The 21,557-nt window shown below is 25.7% G+C and overlaps 1 protein-coding gene across 5 annotated transcripts in view; it reads left to right on the forward strand.

Moving 5' to 3' along the window:
• The window catches only part of LOC100159754 (tachykinin-like peptides receptor 86C), a 181,816-nt gene that overhangs the window by 143,094 nt on the left and 17,165 nt on the right, over positions 1–21,557 (forward strand). For all 5 annotated transcript variants that reach the window (XM_029490823.1, XM_029490822.1, XM_029490824.1 and 2 more), the window contains 2 exons: positions 15,764–15,898; positions 16,508–16,588. In XM_029490823.1, coding sequence (XP_029346683.1) covers positions 15,764–15,898; positions 16,508–16,588 — 216 coding nt within the window. The remainder of the gene's footprint in view (positions 1–15,763; positions 15,899–16,507; positions 16,589–21,557) is intronic.

The following is a 21,557-nucleotide window of genomic DNA, read 5'->3' on the forward strand; positions in this document are numbered from 1 at the left end:
AAACAACTTTTGATTTGTACCCTTTGAATACACCAACTAGATTCCACCAGAAAAGATAATAAAGTTGAAAATTGAAGCATTATTTCAACTACTTATCGTGAACACAGAAACAAAAATAAAACACACATCACTGTAAAATCAATATATTCATCTCTTCGCTCAGAATCTCAACTATGTTATATAGATAGTCCTAGTCTTCAAAATAAATATTAATTCAATCCACAAAAAACATTTATAATATCATCACTAAAATTAATATTTTTTCTTCCATTGCCTCGTATTGTTGACACATAATATAATATTAATTAAAATTAATTTTACATTTATATATAATTAGTAAATTTTTCTGTTGTTTCTCTATTATTTATTAAAATATAATACCTACACAACACAAACACGATTTCACAAACTCGTATACTAAAAGTTATATAATAATATATACTCATTATACAAATAATTTATAATTTATAATTTCAAAGATAGGTAATAGCTAAAATTCAAATTAGAAAAATCTTAACTTAAGTATTATTTTTAATTTGTTTTTATACAATATTATTGTTGTTTACAAAATTGTATTGACATAAAAAAAATAGTTTCAAAACGTCCTGTCATGAATTAAACCCATTAAATGTTGGCAAAATAGATGACACGTTCACATGACAAATACAATACAATAATATTATTTATTTAATATTATATAGAACTATAAATATGACGTTTTTATTTAAGGTTTTGATACATAAGTCGGTTGAAATGATTCAATAATAATAGTTGTATTAATGGGTATCTAGCTTAAAATATTAAAATTAATAATAACGATTTAACTTCATATTTTATTATTTTTAATGATGCGCGATGGCTGTAAACATTAGTCAGTATATTTTATTTTCAATCAAATTGAATACCTATCATACGTTCCACTAATAATCATTTTAACTTATGTTCTATAATAATGGACTATTCTTCAAATTAATATTTATTATATTATACAACACATTTTGAGCATTTTTATTCGTTTATACTGTTATTGAAAAATCATTATATGTTCGCCGATGTTCACGAATAACAGAACGAAAACCCTACTCAATATTGTTATTTAGAACTGAACAACCGATGTTTCATAAGTTTCAAATATTATTTATTTATTTATATTAACGCTGATGCAACTCTGCAACTCTAGCAGATCTTTGCAGTATTGGAATGTGACATTTTATTAATTTTTTTTCATAAGGAAAGAGGTAAAACTAATAATTAATGATACTTGATGTTTTTAAATTTTTACTATAAATTAATAAAATTCCAGACACGAAAAAAATATAAGCTTGAACAATTCTGAAATCAGCCATTAAAATTGTGTAGTTCCCTAGACATCCTATTATTCAATAAATATATAATATGAGGTAATGAAAATGTTGAAACTTAAATTCTGTGTAGGTGTGTCCTGAAAACAAGTCGTAAAAGAATTTATATCGCTCATCATAACAATATAAGTTATAACTTATAATCAACAACACATGAATGACACATCATACATTCTAAAACTATCTTACTGAATATGTCGTTTAAATAGTAGCAAATGTGTATTTTAGCTATTTTATAAATACCTAAATAATATTATATCCATAGTCCATAGAATTCCATTTAGATTTTACATATTATGCAACTAACAAAATATATAGGTATATACATAAAAAATGATAAAAAAAGTATATAATTATTATTTCAATCAGATATTTCAATCGCCTTAAAAAAAATTGTGTTCAATAAAAAAATGTTGATTATTTAAAACCATAGCATATCAATGTTATAACTAATAACTCGATCTTACAAACTTGAGATGATGGGTAGTCATAGCAAATCTTTAAATAAGTCTTTGAGTGAGTGAACAACAAATAATATTTACCATATTCAGCATATTATACTTTAAGAGGACTCTACCCATGCATTTTTTGTCTCCGCATGCACGACATAGCAAATTTCCGTTCACTAATTTCAATAGCGTGTTGTTAGTTTTAATATTAGAGCGAATTGACCTATTATCATACTTTTAGGTAAGAATATTATCTGTGCTTAGGCGTTGATGATTTTTCAATATTTTCATTTTCAAGTAAGACATATTTTGTATGTAAAATATCAAAAATTAAAAATGCTCATATCTCGCTTGAAAATTAAAATATCGAATAAAAGTGAACGCTTAAGCACAGATAATGTTATCATCTAAAAATTTTATAATAGGTCAATTCACTCAAATATCAAAAATAACATCATACTTTTGAAACTAGTGAATGAAAATTTGCCATGTCATGCGTGTGTAAGACGGAGATAACAAATTCATGGGTACCGTTCTCTAAAGTCTTTAGAGGATATCAGCATACTATTTAATTTTTCTCTATTATCCACGGGAAACATACCATATTTGTATTAAGCCGGATCCAATATTGTGTTGTTAGCTTTAATGTTAGACTGAATTGACAATTCTAAACTGAATTAACAATTTTAAAGTTAAGAACATTAACAATTTTGGTAAGCTGGCTTTTTTATGATATTCCAATTTGAATACAAGTTATGAGTAAGTAAAATATTAATTAGTCATTGTAATGTAACTATGTACCTAATTTGAATTAAATTATATAATAATATTATATCATTGTAAAGGTACGTGGAAAATACTAATATAAAATATATTTTGTGAAATTGCAAGTGTCAACGGTTATTAATTTTTGAATTACATCAAAATACCAAAAACAATTGTAAAAATGAATGTTACTTTGCAGTAAACTTTTTTTTAAACTTTAAATACATATAAAAATATTCGTGCAAATCAGCTATCTTTAATATTTTACTACTATTAAAGCATCTTATGAGGACTCTTTCATTACATTTTCAAGCTTTATTACTAAGTGCAAAAGTTACCACGTGAATAACGCTATTATAAATATTAGGTGAAAATTTAAAGTGTCTACGATTATTATGTTTGAGTTACACTAAAAAAATAAAATCAATTTTAATTGGTTTTGAGTATAATTTCTATTTCTATTGTTTTACCCTACGCTTCCAAAAACTATTGGGAATTTTCAATTTTTACCTCCCGAATACACCAACTACATTCTCACCAATTCACATTTCTATCAGAAAGCTGATGTGAAAAATTGGAACATTTTTACCATCCCAAATGTCGATGACAGAGAAAAAAATTTAAAATTAAAACAAATAATAAAATACAAAACGAAGGGCATCGATAAATAGCAAAACAAATTTTTGACGTTGTATATTATTTTATACACATTTTCTGAGAGTAAAATCGTTAATATTTTAAAACTTTCATAGATACCTTTGATGTTTGTGTTAATAAAAATAGAAACAACATTTTTTTGGATATAAATTGTATTTTTAAAAAAACTCTTTATACCTTCCCAAACTTAACATTATTACAATGAATATTGTAAAACTCGTAATTTAAAAATCACAACATTTAATAATAAATATAAAAATGTAATACATATTCAGCTTATACAAACTATGACCTATGAAACCCATGCTCCATAAAATATGTTCACACATGTGAGTCTGTATTAAATGTAATAGTTTCAAATCATTTTTAAAAATACAAATAAACATAACATAAATGGGTATATCTCATTAAATTTGGATAAGAAAACCCAATCATTAGATTTCTCGAAAAATTATCGATTTAATAATATTGTATTCTTTATTTTTCCATTATGTAGATACCGACAGTTTTTAAATATAATACAAATATGTAGGTATAGCTACATGATAAATAAATAAATCTGAAAAAATGGTAACAAATAATGAGCCAAAAACATCTTAAAATCTATTATTTGATATTATATAAATGTATATAAATTCAAACTGTCAATTATACGACAAATTATATTTTATTAAATAAATATATTATAGTGGTATAAGTGTATAACATTTAGAAGAAAAAAACGTAAAACGTTTTGATTTGAACATATTTCAATACGTATTTAATAATAAGGAAGAATAAAATAAATTACGTTCTTATTTTGTTTTTAGAGCAGCATCAATGATATCAGAACAAGATAGCGTTACACAATACAATTATATTTATAATTTAACAGAAAAAATTACTTAATAAATCAGTATTTTATTTTTACATAACTATAGAGAGCTCTTTGAAAGCATATTTTTTAAATGTAGCTTGATAAATAACATTTTCGTGCAACTGCCATAATATATTATTAGGTCCCACACAAATGATAAATAAATGGTAATTGCACACAAATGTTATTTACTTAATATTATTTAAACGATATAGATATTTTTAAAGAGCCATTCAGTTATGTACAAACTAGAATACTGATTTAGTTATTTAAAATTTTATTTTTTGGAATATGCATATAATTTCAAATAAGTACAATTATTTATTTGTTTAGCGTATGGTTAGTAAATGGATTAAAATGTCGTATCTTATCTCTCGTATAGATATGAAATAATATGAACTTATAGGTACTTATAATATATATATTTAATACGTAGTTTTATAATATAAGTCACATTAATTTTATTATACAAATAAAGCACTTTTCAATATTAATATAAATTGATAAATGCTATACAACGTAGAATTTACATTATAATTGTACCTACCACGTGTAAATATTTTTAAATTATAAAAGTATTACTAATAATAACATTATGTTTACTGTTTAGTAATAGTACGGTTAAATATGATTTTCAACTGGCATCGTAATTGTTTGTCTGTTTTGCATGTTCATAATATTATTATCTTGATGCGTCACTAATATATAATAATTCTTAATATTGTTCTAGTATTCCGTGGCTTACAATCAGCATACTCTTGTTATACACATTGTGACATATTTTCCTTTCATGATCGATGTGTATCCAAAAAACTTGGGTACACAATTCACATTTTCCATTTCCATACTTTATCCGATTTATGTTTGCCACAACGTGTCCTTAAGCACGTCATGACTAAACCATCTTCATCTGCATCATATTATAGCTATTCTGTTATAGTATGTTTTTTTTTGACGAGGTCTCTAATACGCTTGAATATTTCAAATGATCCATATTATACCACTACATTTTTACTTGGTTAATAACATTTTTTGAAGTTTGAAAGTACATTTTATTATTATTGTTAAAAAAAATACTATACATATTACATTTTATAGTAATACGGTGTTAGTGTAAAGAGAATTTGTTCGAAAATAAGATTTTCGTGCGGTAAATGTCTCCAACAAACCTTAGAATACGTAATTCAATGGCTTTTTTTATTTCTACTGTGTAGATATAATATAATGTTATTGTGAACAAAGTTATTTTAGGATTAAAGTTACAGCTGATCATTTTAACAATATGCCATTACCTTGATTCACTATTGTTACTACACTGTATATATTATAACTATTGTTCACAATGCTCATGTTATATTGCATACATGGCGATTAGCACATAAGATTGAAATTCCATATATAAATCTATTTAAATAGCTAATAAAAACGTCATATGGGCACATAAAATAAAATAAATAAAACATCTATTAGTTATAAAATAAGTATTACGTGTTTTTTTTTTTTTTGTTCAAATATTATTATTGCTTAGCTTGACATTTGTCATAATAATATTATCATAGGTAATACATTATAATATTATGTGTCATGTCACCTATTATTTTCATATTCGATTATATTATCTTACTTAAATTAAATATTAAAACTCATGGAGGTAACTAATAAGTATTATTAGTAATAACTAAAGGATAATTTTTAAAAATGACTTTTTATTACTAATTAGTCATGAATAATATTTCGATACATAATTTAATGATGACAACTTATAAATCCAAAGAGAAGTTCCATAAAATATACTTTTTCATTCCCCTTGAGCCGGTCTACAATTCTGCCATTTTTTTTTATTGTATTCAGGATTCTATAGAATAAAGAAGATCATAAAAAATCAAGTGAGGTAAAATGGGAAAGATCAGACCGTCAGTAGCTTCTGGACTAATACTAGTATTAATATTTAAAGGAATATTATATTTACTATTTCATGAACGTACATGGAAATCCCACAGTTGTATTTAAGATTAAACGATTGTCAGGGTTGACACAAGTTCTTTTCCAATATAGTTAGAAGTTCCAACTAAATGCATTATTTTAAAGAGTTAGTGGCTTAAAATTTAAAATTGATTAAGTTTATACATACAATTTATTGTTATTTTTATACTGTATTTATTTTATACTAATGGAATACTAGCGCAAATTATATATTAATTTATTTAATTAAAATATAAGTTTTTATTCGTGAATTATTAAGTGTGTTTAAGCCTTTAAGGAAATGTAATTATGTGAGAGTTCGTATACCTACTAATGATTAAAAACCATAGGCGTGTTTACGGAAAGGGCCGGGTGGGCACTGGCCCTCCCGGCAGACTGTGCCTACAACAAAATCATGCCAGGATAAAAAAAAAATCGTGTGTACCCTGCAGTACATATAGATTTTGATTAATTGTAATTTTTTTAGTTACGCATTTATTAATTAATGATTATATGATGATTATAATATTATGTTCATCAATTCTTTATAACTACATAACATGCAATGGTACTGTTGTGCCCATTTACCAGGTCTTGCGCTGTGATATCACAGATTAAATACTATTTTATCTAACCAGTGATAATATTGTTTTATTAGCTGAAAATATCCAATTACCGATTATCATTTCAAAAATGTGTTTAGATATTTTACGACTTGTTAAAATTATTTAAATTTTGTCAGAAACTCAAATTATTTATTACTAATTAGTTAATAGTTTTACAATTTGTATATTGTCTACCTTGTATAATGAATGGGAAAAAAGTATTTTTATTGTTTTAACAATGGTTATACTTTTTGATCATAGTTAAAAAATATTTCTACCATTGTGCATTTTGTAACAAAAAAATTAATGTTTCTTCATGTCTCAAAAAAAAATAGGTCTAACAATTTAAAAATTTGTTGTGCCCCTTCAGTCACAAAAGTCTGAACACGCCTATGTTAAAAACAAACAAAGTCACTTACTGTTAAGTATGAAACAATGAAGTAAAAACATTTGATGTTAATTATAGAAATCTATATAATTCCAACAAATCAACCGAAACCATATCAAAATCGTTTAATCAGATGCGCATAATAGTGCCTATAATAATATCTTGAATTAAATTCATGGTTGAATAAATATTTGAACGAAAGTTACCTAGGTTTTTAATATTATTGGGACTAGAATTAGTAAATTATTCATCATAATGCATATAGTACAAACTTTAGAGATATGCATTTGTATATTATTTTCATTTAGATTTTTGATTAGAATACGCAGTAAAATATAATAATATTATAATTTAGGACAAAATATAAATATTATAATCAAAATGGGTATTTATACACAATGAAATATTCAAATTTCACATAATATATTCATGTAATTATAAAGTAAAAAAAAATAATAATAAAATATTTCGAAAGTATAATAATGATAAAATAAAAATCCCACTTGATATTTTATGTATGCATATTGTATATGATATTGCAACATCAGTTATAAAAAAATATATATATTCACCAAAAAACATTCTTTGATATAAGATATAACTACAGTTTAAAGTTATAGGCAATAGGCGAATTATAAAATCTTTTACTGAATTATATTAAACGCGAAATAATTTTATTTATCAACTCTTCATAAGAAAACACATAGTAATTATAATATTATACAGCATAGACTTAAATAATGGGAACACTGCTAAAAACGAAATCACAATGTCCATTCATGTAAATTTTCATTGTTTACTGGAATATTAAAAAATAATGGTTTTGAAATATAATCTGTTTATACTGGATTCACAACAAATTATTCAAAATAAATGTTTAATAACTATTGACTTGTCAACGAAAAAATTTCTAAAGTACTAAAATAAAATCACCCAAAATTATAATATAATGTATCAGCCCAAGTCGCAAAGGGCGTAAATCTATTTCTTTGGATTTCAGGATTATTGGTGATTAAAATTAAGAAAAAAACCGCATCGTATGATAAAGGAATAACTGAAATTGTATCATTTTATCCTCCATGAAATTGATAATTAGAAATCATCGTATCTCTGATGCAATGATTTTAAGACCTAAGAGAAAGTCGTACCGCCATATTATCAATGTAATAAATAATGGAAATACGCCTTTCGTTTTATTCCTCTCCTGAAATATTTGTAATATTTGACATACACCCTTTGCGACTCTTAGGCCGACGATAAGTTTGACTGATGTATGTACAAACATTGGTACCTTGGTCTTAAATTCGACTAAATTAAAACTAACGTAGGATCACATGAAAATTGTTAATAATGCCGTACCAAAACCAAATTATGATTCGTGAAACCAACATAAAAGCAGGGGTTAAATTGGGAAAAATTTCCAAAGGGGACTAATGTCTCCATATAGTTTTAAGCGTTCCATATATAATTTTATGTATAATGTCTAATGTATAAAATCCTAATTTGTTAAAGGGGATGCTTTTTAACCACCGTCAGAAGTAGGGGCACTGAGTCCTCCTGCGTCCTCCCTCACTTTAACCCCTGCATAAAAGTAAATGATTAACAATATATGTTGTAACAGGAATACCTGACAAATAAAAAACTTATGTTCTCATTTATTGACTCATACGCTACATGTATAATATAACATTTTTTTATTATTTAATACTGATTATAAATATTTTAAATCTGATTTTTAATTTCAAGTATTTTTTACGATTATGTATGATTTTTTTCTATCAACTCTACTTAACAAAAGTAAAAAGTTTTAAAAAAATTGGAAGAATTAACTACATGACTTAAAGAAATATTCTTATAATCAAAATATATCTAAAAATCAGATTTACAAATTGGCTATTTTGAATTTTTCAAAAAAATATCAGATTTAAAAATTTTTATTTTAAGTATTAAAAAATAAAACAAAACATTTTATACTAGCGCAAACATAAAGAAAATCGAATAATATTGATTACTGGAGATGTAAGCTTGAAAATTTTCAATTGAACAATTTTTTTTTCATTGAATGAAAACTTGAAAATTTTGAAAATGTATTTTTATTTGTACTTTTCTTAAATTAATTAATTTTTAAGTTTAAATAAAATTTTAAAATACTTTATAAAATTACTGTTTCATTTTTATTTACATTGTAACAAGTATAACGACAGAATCAAACAAAACACTTATAATAAAATTGAGGGAGTGACTCAAACAATAAATTACATCCGTTAAAAATTGAAAAATCAATAATTATTGTAACAAACATTTATACACTCATAATTTATACTGAAGTAAAAATACAACATTTTTTAATAAAAGATAAAAATGCACATTTATTACTGAATTAAATATTATATATTGATATAGGTATATATTGTATATATTTAATGATTTGTATTTTGAATTTACTATATTATGTTCATTAGAATAATACCAACATTATATTAAAATGGGTAAATGGTAATAACTAATAAAAGTACATATTTTAAAATATAATTATGAAGGTTAAATATACTACAGCTATTTAATATCAAAAGATTTATTTGATAAGAAATGATATGATAAATTATAAGATTTTCACCAAAATTTTCACCAAAAAAAGTTTACATGAAAATTTACATCACTATTGATTACTGATTAGAACAAAAGTTATATCATTTGTCAGGGCTTCCTGTTACACTCCGTATTCTAAAATGTATAATAGGATATGTAAATAATTTACTGCGACACATAAATGCACTAAATCTGCCTACACACTGCGCCGTGTTACAGTATTGATGCGTTGACATTTGCTGATAATCGCTCTGCTTAATAAATAACATTTTTAATCATATAAAAAATAATGATTGATTTTTAATAAATCATACTATTATAGAATAGTTTTATTTTTTCAAGTTAAGTATAAAGAAATATATAGTTAGAAAAATATGATGAATAACAATATTTAAAATATGTATTGATTGACAAAAAAAAAAAATGTTATTAAAATTTAAAATTTGGGCAAAAGATAAACTCAAAACATTAATATTTCAATTTATATATCTAGTTTTAGATTCTGAGCGGAGCGAGGGATCTAGTGGTTTTGCAATGGTGTTTATTTATTTTTTTTTTTTTTTTTTATCCTGTATACAAAATTTCTATCAGAAGGAGTGCCTTGGTTTCAACATATAGTATCTTATCTCTTAGTAAATTGGATCAAGAATTGGACTTTAGAGAGGCCATTTTTCAATTTTCTCAATAGTTATTTAATGCTGCGGAAAAAACCACCGACAAATTACAAAAAAAAAAATTAATTTCTAACGTTTCACGGGGTGTCGCCAATGGGCAACTTCCCCCTCCTGTAAATCAATCCCCATCACATTTACTTATTGTATAACATGTAAATACAGATTGTAAATATTATGTTTTGTTCAAAAATAAAAAAAGTTCTAATAAAAAAAAAAAATTTCTAACGCTTTGTTTATCACCATAAAAACTAATAAAATTAAAAATATAAATAACGATTTTAGTTATTTTATTGTAATTATTTTATAATATTAATTCAACATATAGGCTATAATAAAATATAATAACAATATCAAATATTCAGACTGACAAACCGTCTCCGCTCAGAATCGTTTTTCGTATACAATTGATATGATATCATTGAATTCTAATATAATACAATCCATTATACATTGAACCACTTATAACCTACTGTACAGCAGAGCGACATCCACTTACCCGCTTTTTTTTTTTTTATAAGTACTTATAAACAAAATGTTTATTATTTTTCTTTTCTTGAATATACATTATTAGTAAAATGATCCTATTTAAAAAAAAGAAAATCTTATTATAAAATATTTGTGCTTGTTAAATAAATTTGTTCTCAGAGATTTCAATATTCTTTTTGTTAACCAAAATAAAAATAAGGAAATGTCCTTATGTCTTTGTATGTTATTATTTTCATTGAAACAATTTTAGAAGTCAGATATAAAAATTTAATTGTAGACACAAAGTTTCATCAAATATTTATTAATAAGTTATAAAAAATTCAGCTAAGTATAATTTATCAAATGAAAATAAATAATTAAATAATCTGTTTTAAAAAAGAAACTTCATATTTAAAATTAAAATAGCTACATAACCAATAAACAGAAAAATAGTACTAAAATTAGTTTAATTAAAATTATTTGCTCTTTAAGTGAATATTAAATATTCTATATAACAGTTTTCAATTCAATTGTTAAGGTTTCTCATCAATTTGAAGGATTTATTTTAAGCTATTAGCTATAGCTATAATTTGAACTACCAAATCACTAAAAATGCATTGATTAAAACTGCTAAAAAAAACTATTTTGAATTTCAATTAGTTCCTATAAAACTGCCAATTTACTTTCATTGTTATCATTTCAAAGTTTCAAATAGGAAAGTTTTCCTTATCTTATTACCATTAAAATATTCTACTTGGTAGTCAAAAATGTTCTCAATAACTTTCCAACCAATCCGAAATCTCCCAGTTTGGTAACCAAATAAAGTGTTCTCACGGGAACAATTTACTTTGGAGACGTTGTATTTTATAAAGTTGGTATATACCTAATATTAATTAGCTTAGTATATCCCTATGTTAATATTATTTCATATTAATATTAAAATTATGATCGTTATTGCTTGATGGTGTAAACTTTTTAATCTGCAATTTATTTTTTCAAACCCACCATAATACACAAGGATCATTGTTATAAAAATGTATTTCATCACACTATAATTCTGGTTTTAATTGTAATCTAATATGTTTTTACTTTTTTGTAATAGTAATTTTATGTCATTGAGTTGTATTCAAATGTATGAATTTTGGAGCGATAAAATGTGCCTTTTTATAAAAACAAAAACTACGAAATGTAATATGCAACTAAATATTTTCCCCTGTAAGGAAATTTGAGGAATCATAGAATGTTTTTGGGTATATCACAGTAGAAAAATATCTAGCAACATAATACATTTTGTTATGAATTTAATAAATTATGAATTATAGATTGATTTTTAATAAAAATACATATTAATATACAATATATATTATATGAAATATATTGGTTTGGATTTTTATGGTGATAAACAAAGTGTTCCGCAAAATAATCGGTTTTTTTTAACACACTAGGTCAAGTTATATCCTGGCCAATAATATATCTATGTTAAAAACAATAAAAAAATCTATTAATTTGTTCTCTATTGAAATATAATAGCTACCCCCGTTTTACCGTTATTTAAAAATTGTGTTCTAGTTGTACCAATAGAATATAAATACGATTATATAGAAAAACAATTGGTAACATCGATCATATTGAAAATCGGCCCATTCATAATTTATTAAGCTTATTGTTATATTTAGTATTATGTAATCATACCTATTATTTTCATCTGCCTACCTTAAAACTATATGTGTATATAATATTATGCAGTAAGTTATTTAGCTAGGCTTAGGTAAATTGACCCATTTATTTCGTTCCTATATATTATGCATTTAAATATTAAATTTGAACTAAAAATAATAAGAAAAAAATCGGATGTCACACTATGTACATAATAGAATAGAGCTATATGTTTAGTACTATTCGTTATGAATAAGAATAAAACTATTTCAGAAACCGCATAGCAAGGATACCACAGTAGTGATTTGAGATACTGCAAGTAATGATATAATAAAATGTATTTAATTGCAAAAAACGTTTTCCTGCAGTTATATTTTATATTTGTTAAACCTTATAAATACTCCGTCTCTTAAATATTTATGCAAATTCTAAAACTAACAAAAAATAAATCTTTGATAAAACCAACACATCAACACAAAAGACAGTTAATATCGTAGAATAATAATCAAATATTCGTCCAGACTCCTAACTCCTAAACTCCATACGAATTATACACAAAATATAACACTTTGTTAGGAAGTATTAAGAAACAAACATTTAGGAGAAGACTGACAAGCAATTCAAACGCATCAGGGTATACGTTATATAACTCTGTAGTATAATATTGTATAAATAACTTTGTTATAAACTACTTATGTAGAAGAATGACTTAAGGAAATAAAGAAAATCCAGAATCAAGAACGTGAAAAGCGTGCATAAAGAGACCGATTAAATGGCTAAAAGGCCCTTTAATAAACTCTTTGTTTATCTCCGATCTATTTATTTATAGGTATTACTACTTGAATGCGTATTGTGTGAACGGCTCGCTATCTTATCCACTAACGAACTATGACTTAAGTTAGTGTGTGACAGCTGTATGTGGTTTTATTGGTTTTCTGTTATGACAGTTATCTGTTTCGTCTCATTTGCAAATATATTACCTACTTCGTATGATGATTATATTTTATCAATGCTTTAAAAATAACTTTTATTTCATCAAACGTATTTTTATATAAATAATAATTTTTGATATTATATTGTTAAAGCACCAAAGTTATTATACTATTCCAGTATCTATTATAACTTAAGTAGTAGGTATCGACACATAATATCTATAATTAAGTGGTATACACATATTTTAATGTTTAATAAAATCTTCGATAAAAAGAACGAATATTACAAATTTATTTATGAATATTATGTTTAAAAACTAAAAAAGTTACAATATAAGATTTCGTAGACAAACACATAGGTTTAGGTTTAGGTATTTCTTCTGTTTCATTAACCATGTTATCTAATTTTCCTACAGTATTACGTGATAATCGCCCATCTGATAATTAAATTAATAAAAATTTTAATTGCATACGTACCTACTATATAAATATAGCAAATAAAACCCAAAATATATCGATTACACTTGAGTCCGTACTTACGGTAAATTATTGGTATGAAATAATGTAAATTTTTCTGAGTATATCAAAATTGTATAAATAATTGTCGTAAATATATTCACGTACTTATTTACGAAAAAGTCATAACTTATAACCAATCGGAGATCAACGACCAAAATCCGTGTTGTAGGTGATATTGTAGTTATGACTTATGATATGTTATATGCGTGAGCCATATTTATTTCACTTCTGAGAATCGTATTACCATTTTATGACCCACCATAACTTTAAACTTTTTGATTATGCTTATTCGACAACGCGCGCTGGATCATCAATTGAACAAGTGACGCCAGGCTATCGAACTCAGTATTTACCACCGAACTATATACCTTCCCGAGTGGAAACATCCTTTCACACTATGTTTCTCATCGGTACTCTATTGAATTTTCTACCCGATTTCCTTTTAGTAAAAAAATTAATAATAATAATAAATTTGAACCCATCATTTATCCACAGGGTATATCTACCCTGTTTGTAAGCAACAGTAAATATTTGGAAATAAATGGTATTGGCGATGGCTGACTTCGAGAATCCAGGGCGCAATTTTCGACAAATATTTACTTTTTAACTGCCAATATGAGATAAATAATAAATTAGTGTTTTCGGTCTTAGTGTCTTACTGTGTTTAGAAAATACAAATAATATTATGTCAATTGTCAATGTTGGGTAGGAAAATGATCTATAACGATCGATATGTACAGCATAAATATCCAGTAAAATATTATTCATAGAAATTTCCATAATCCTATGCTTTTTTGAAAAAGTTATAGAATTCTCATAAGAAAATACACAAAATATAGTTATAGATGTTATTTTGGCTTACAAACGCTATAATGATGATTAGTTAATATTCTAAGTTCTCAAAAATATATATAGGTATAACCAAATAGTAAACAAATTATTTCAAGATTTCATAATTTCCATTTATTTCTAAAAATAATCAACTGACGATTAAAGACTGAGAATATTATACGTAAGACTAGATATTATACCATATCAATGTATTGTGATAATTATTATTATTATATTAACAATCATGAATCGTATAATACGGACATATTTTAAAGCGTAATTAAATGCAACTAAAATGTAACTAATTAATAATTATTAGTGCATTTAACACAGTTAAAACACAGTTTTTTTTTTTCAAAATATTCGATCTTATCAAACTTAAATTTCAAACTTCGAACAATTGTTTTTCATTTATTACTATTTGTTAAACAATGCACTTCAGTGATTTTACACTAACAACTTTAAGTGTATTAAACAATATGAAGAGTTTGCTAAGTTTAATAAAGTTCGGTTATAATGGACAAATGCTAACGAATTTTGACTTCAATTTATAACCTGTCATAAAAGCCACTAATTACTCGATTGTTTTACTATCATAAGACGTTGCTTCTAGCAGTAAATGTTCAGACATTATTTTAAAATATTGGGCTTAAAAGTTTTAAAAAGTTTTAAAAATGAAGACATTTTGGATGAATAGAAATTATTAAAAGAACTTTTTTGGCCATGGTAATTTTTGTTATATTACTCTGTGAAAAATAATAAATAGAATATTTTTGAATAGGTATGTTTACACTCATGCAACATAAATTTAAGTTTTCTAAATTTATCTGTCAAAACATTTTTTTTTATAAATCATCTATGCATATAATAATATTTTATAACTGAAATTTAGTGTCCTTAAGTATTAAAATATTAAATTAATGTTTGTATAATTAATGTATTGTTATTTATTGCGCTTTATCATTTTACTCAATGGCAGTGTTTTTTTTAAATAACATACAACTAATTTAATTTTTACGTGATTTGTTTTTGATTTAAATAAAATTGTTATCAGGTACATGGCCATTGTGCATCCACTTCGGCATAGGAGGTCAAAGACGAGAACTCAAACGGTGCTTGTTCTCATTTGGCTAATCAGTGTGTTTCTAGCGTTGCCGTGCATTTTATATTCTGATCTTAAAACAAAAAGGTTTGAATTTAATTTTAATATATTTAACATATGCACAACTTATTTTAAGCGCACGTATATTTTTAGTTTGTATGATATATTTGGCATAATATAATAATATACAGATAATGAAAAACTGGTGTTCAATCATCCTTCATAGTTCATAGTATACCTCTATGGTAACTATTTGGAAATCTAAAAACTTAACCAAAGTGTGCTTAGTGTTTATATTTCTTAAATATTACCATACATTTAATATTGTTCAGTACATATTAGAGTTTCGAAACAGTTATTATACACAAACCATACACTTAGAGTGTAATGTACTGAAGTTCTAATAAATCAGAATTTATTTTTTATTTTTGGAACTGCCTTTGGCTTAATATTAATATATTACCTGCAGTATTTACTATAATAATTGTTCGTATACATCATATAAATAATAAAATAAAATAAATATCAAATTGATATTTTTTGTTTGATATTTTATTGCATTCCCAAAAATGCACCTATTTAAATTATTACATTATGTATTTTACAACAAATATCCGCATACATCCGTGTTTTATAAAATAAACATTTTTCATTCAATGTTTTTTATAATACCTATCTTTTTGTGACCTGTTTTAGGTACATGAATGGAGAACTAAGAAGGGCGTGTTACATGCTCTGGCCAGATGGAAGGTATCCGAATTCTAAAACCGAATACATGTTAGTACATTTAAATAAATCATGTCGTATATATAATGCACACTCATCTGTCCTATCGATAAAATTTGGATTCATTTAAAATGATTTACTGCAATTGCTGAATATTGATATAATTCAGGAAAATGCAACGCTATAATCACCAATTCCATTCATTCCAATATAAATCATTTTTTTTTAATTATGACCACAATAACAAAACTGAATGTTGTTAATTAATATTTAAACATCAGCACTCATCATAAACAACAAAATACCATTAATGTAAACCTATCAGATATTTTATATCAAAACAAACACATCATCATTATTATCATTATTTTTTTTTAAATTGTACATTGATAATTAAAAATTTCTTTGACTTAGGTATGTTAAATAAATAAACTATAAAGAAATAATTATTGATATTTAAATCTTTTGAATAAGTTTGAAAAATGGTCAATGCGTACAAAGGAAAGATAAATATTTTTATAAATAATTTATACATGTCATACATATATTTGGAAGTACACGAATAACATTTTAGTTTAATGGTCGTAACTTTTTAACTTTGAACATATTTCGAAAAAACGGTAAAAACTATGATAATTATGGATAATTAAAATAATTTTTACCAATAATTATATTTGGTGGTTTGAAATTATTCATTTTTCAAAAGCTACAAGCAGACCACTCGACAGCAAAAGCTATTTTTTTCAATGCTAGGTAAATGTATTTCTCTGAAACTTCCATGATATTTTTGTGTATATTGCTTTGTTGTTTTAATTAATTTTTGAAACGTGAGAAAATTTCCCCACAGCACAAACAATATGGTATGACACGGTTAAATTTCGAAAAAAAATCCTCTGTCAGTTGTAGGTACTTACACGGCGTCAGCGAACCATTAAAATAAAATATCGTGGTGACCATTAATATATAAAGCTAGGTATATACCTATATTGTATATTATTATATAAACGATAGTGGTGTACGTCAGTCCGTCGTAAAACTATAAAAAAAAAATGCATATTTATTTCGGGTGCCAATTGAACCACCTACAACGAAGTGGAGTGGATGACAAACGTGGGACGGTGATGGGTGTTGACGACATAGACAAACGACCGCCGTCTGGTCGCAGCACGTCTGCGTCTTTTTAATACGTCTCTTGTCGTTGTGTTTTTGTGTAAATAACCACCCAAACACCTTGTTCTGGGTTCCCGGTGGATTCACGTGATATTAATGAGATTTTAACGAACACGTGGGCTGAGAGAGACCTGACACGAACGGGCTATAATGGTGTTGGGGTAGATGGTCGTCGTCGTCGTCATTTATCGGCTGCTGGGGAAGAAAACATTATCCGGACAGAATTAAATGGAAAAGGATGGGTATGGTTTATTTTTATTTTTTTTAAATGACGCTGCTCCGTCCCCCCGACCAAACTGATTCGATTTATTATCATAACGTGCCCGAGTATTTTTTTTCAAACAATATCGACGACGCCGAGTGGTATCGAATGCGATTTCGAGCTATTATATTATGCTCATGCCAACGCAATTATATACTACACACATAGTAGTGTCCACGCACGATCTGTTCTATCTTATGTAGATCAAGTGTGTACAGAATACATTACAATTTACAATACGTAGTGATCTTTTAGAGATCATGTTTTATGACAATACTTTCGTCATAAATTAGAATACTATGTCAATAAACCTACTATAATATAATAGTAAGTAAAAGTTAAATAAAATCCTAGACGAGACAGAAACATAATATTTCTCCGACTATAGTGTGATGAGGGAAATCTAAAACCATTTGGCGGAAGTAAAAAATGCTAACTTCTTATTGTATAAAGTACAGAAAAAATACCAATTGAACCAAATACAGTAAGAAATATGTTTATAAGCCATTATTATGACTTGTGTGACCTTGTCGTTAAGGTGGAAAGGCCACAGTAAACTGACGGCAAGATTGGTAAGATCACAGAACCAAAGGACGGCAAATAATTTGTTGGTAATAGTATGATCGTTCGCCAGGACACAAAATTCGGCAGTAACACGAATACCATTATTGGTTGGCCGAGGGTTTCATAAGAGTATGTACCTATGATATGACTGTAATAAGTTACAGAATATTGTATAATAAAGGATTTTAGAAATGTAAAACTGTAAAAGTGTTATAAATCACGATGGAATATGTGGTGCGTATTCGATTTACCTCAATAATTGCTTACTCATAAAAGCACGTCCGATGTTTATCCGATGGATTAAATATTTAATACCTCCGTAATATTAAAGCACACGCCAGGCAGTGACAGGGGTTATACAGTTAAAGTAATTGTTTTGAGGCAACGTTGAGAGTTTAATGCAATTAAAATGCTTCTATAATAAAAAAAATATAGTATACAACATTCGATATTATAGCATAACATTCTGAAGGTCAATGGTGACAAGAATATGTAAATTATCCGTGAAAAAATACCAAGTTATATTATAGTACAAGTCATATACACGGCGAGCCACTAAAACGTCCGATTTTCAAAGTACAATTATACAATTTAAAAAACAAATGAAAATTAATTAATTACTATTAATAGATTATTAGAATATTAGAACTAAGTACATAACATTTAATGTTATTAAATTATTTCCTCAAGATGGCCGCCACATCTCATCTATAATGTTCCAAGGGTTTTTTCTACAACACGGTGACACTTTGAAAGGTGCACTAGCAACTTCTTCTCGAATTTAATTGTTTAGTTATTTTATCGTGAAAGCAAGTAGTTTACCACTCCACTGTTTCATGTTCCCTTAATACCGTATTGATTTTAAACTAATAATATTTAGTGAACATTCTATTTTAACTAACATCGGGAAACCGTTTTTTAAAATCAACTGTTTCCTTGCTCTTACCTTTATATTAAAGTAAAAAAAAAAACGAATTTACTTTTCAATAAGTACATATTGTCTAGCATCATCGTTTAGTTGTAATTGTGAACACATAAAAACAAACAAATGACAATGATTTAGTTATTTATTACTTCAAATTAATTAATTTATAACATTATCGAAATTTTTGTGTTTAGAACTTCAAAAACTGTATTTACATATTTTAAAAACTTATACCGAGTAATCTATACTAGCTGGACATAAAAAATATTTTATTATTCACTTTTTTACAACCTAGTTTAACACTCCAGATCACATTTAAAAATTAGTTAAAATAAATTTTACAACATTAGAAATTGTTATAGGTACCTACACAAATATTTGTATATATCTGACTGTTACGATTTATATTTTATATTTATAATTAAATTTTACACACTATGATATTTTATATTTTTTTTTTTTTGCTTTATAAAAATATTTAATCAGTTATTCCTATTGTATTATTTTTAAAAGGGTAAAACCTATATTGCGACAAGACCAATACATGGGTGATTTTGATCTTTGTATATATAGACACAAACAAATGTTTTGTTTTCGAGTACTGGACAATACTGAAAAGGGATGACACGTTAATTTAGAAATTCTATTTTTTCACATGTCCAAAAGCAAATTATGTTTTAAAATTCAAAACCAAATTGGTCGATATACAAAAACAACTGTGACCCTTTTTTTTTCTTAGCAGTACAACAGACGTGACTTTGATAAATGAACAATTCAACGCAGCTTTCTTATTGTGATGAAACACGTCATGACTTACAATACAAATCTTAATATAATACATTCAAATAGAATCAAAATACCAAATATATATATATATATATTACATATAGTTTAAATATGTTAGATTGAACACATTAATTATATTACGTGTGTTTTGAGGTAGGTGTAGGCGTGTAGCCATTTTTAATGCTTTAAGCTTAATGCACTTTTCAGCTACAGTGTAGCCAATTATTTAACGAGTAAAAATTGAACATAATTATAAATGTAAAAATATATTTTACTTGAAATAACTAATGTAGAATTCCGTTGTAAAAGTGTAGCGTCTGCAAAACATGTTTTTAAACAATTAAAAGAAAACTACTTATTTGTCTAGCGCCATTTTCTTTACGAATGTAAATAACAAATTGAACATTGTGATTTAAAATCAGTTTTACTAATATTAAAATCCTATTTAGAGCATTGTTTTATTTTATCCAAAGATTTTCATTTTAAAATAAGTTTTTTTTTTTTGATGTTGATATATATTTATTAATTACTAAAGATTAACGAGCGAACACACAAGTATAATTCAATATGTGCAAAGCTACATTTTGTGTTGAAAGTCTTTTAAAACTTACGAAAAAACAAAACTAAATAGTAAAACACTTTCGAGGTCTTTATTCTCGTGCATTATTTTATTTGAAAATCAGTCAGATAACATAATAATATCTAATTAAAGTAGTGAGTAGTTTGGAATCAAAATTACAATTTACATAATATAGTTAATAAAATTAGTTTTTATAACCATAGGTGGAACATTGTTAAACATTTCAAAGGGTTAAAATTGTTCAAGATACTGAATTAGATGGACTTAGATAAAAATATAACCCCATCAGCCTTTGTATATTGATTAATATATAGATACGACTTAAATATGAAAAAATATAGTAAGATATTCCAAATGGATTAATCACCATACAGCCTTTTAGCACATTTCAGACTCGTACTTAAGATCGTTAATTCTCCATTCATAAATTTAGCTTTGGATATCATAATATAATGTTTAAACTTTTTTTAAAGTAAACAACTTAGCTAAGACTATACTTGTCTTACAACTAAACACATAACCACATAGCTAGTAGGAATCCGTTCATAAAGTATTTATCCTAAGGTATACGTTTTGAGAAAACTTAAAGTCTTCTTAATCTTTTAGACCAACGAAAAACATCTACTAGCTCTACATATCATACAGTAAATATAATGTTTTATATATTATAATATTCAATACAACAAATATTCAAGTTACGTTATATAGAGGCATAATCATAGGCGCAAATAGG

Source organism: Acyrthosiphon pisum, chromosome A2, assembly GCF_005508785.2.
Source record: "Acyrthosiphon pisum isolate AL4f chromosome A2, pea_aphid_22Mar2018_4r6ur, whole genome shotgun sequence".
Taxonomy (NCBI): domain Eukaryota; kingdom Metazoa; phylum Arthropoda; class Insecta; order Hemiptera; family Aphididae; genus Acyrthosiphon; species Acyrthosiphon pisum.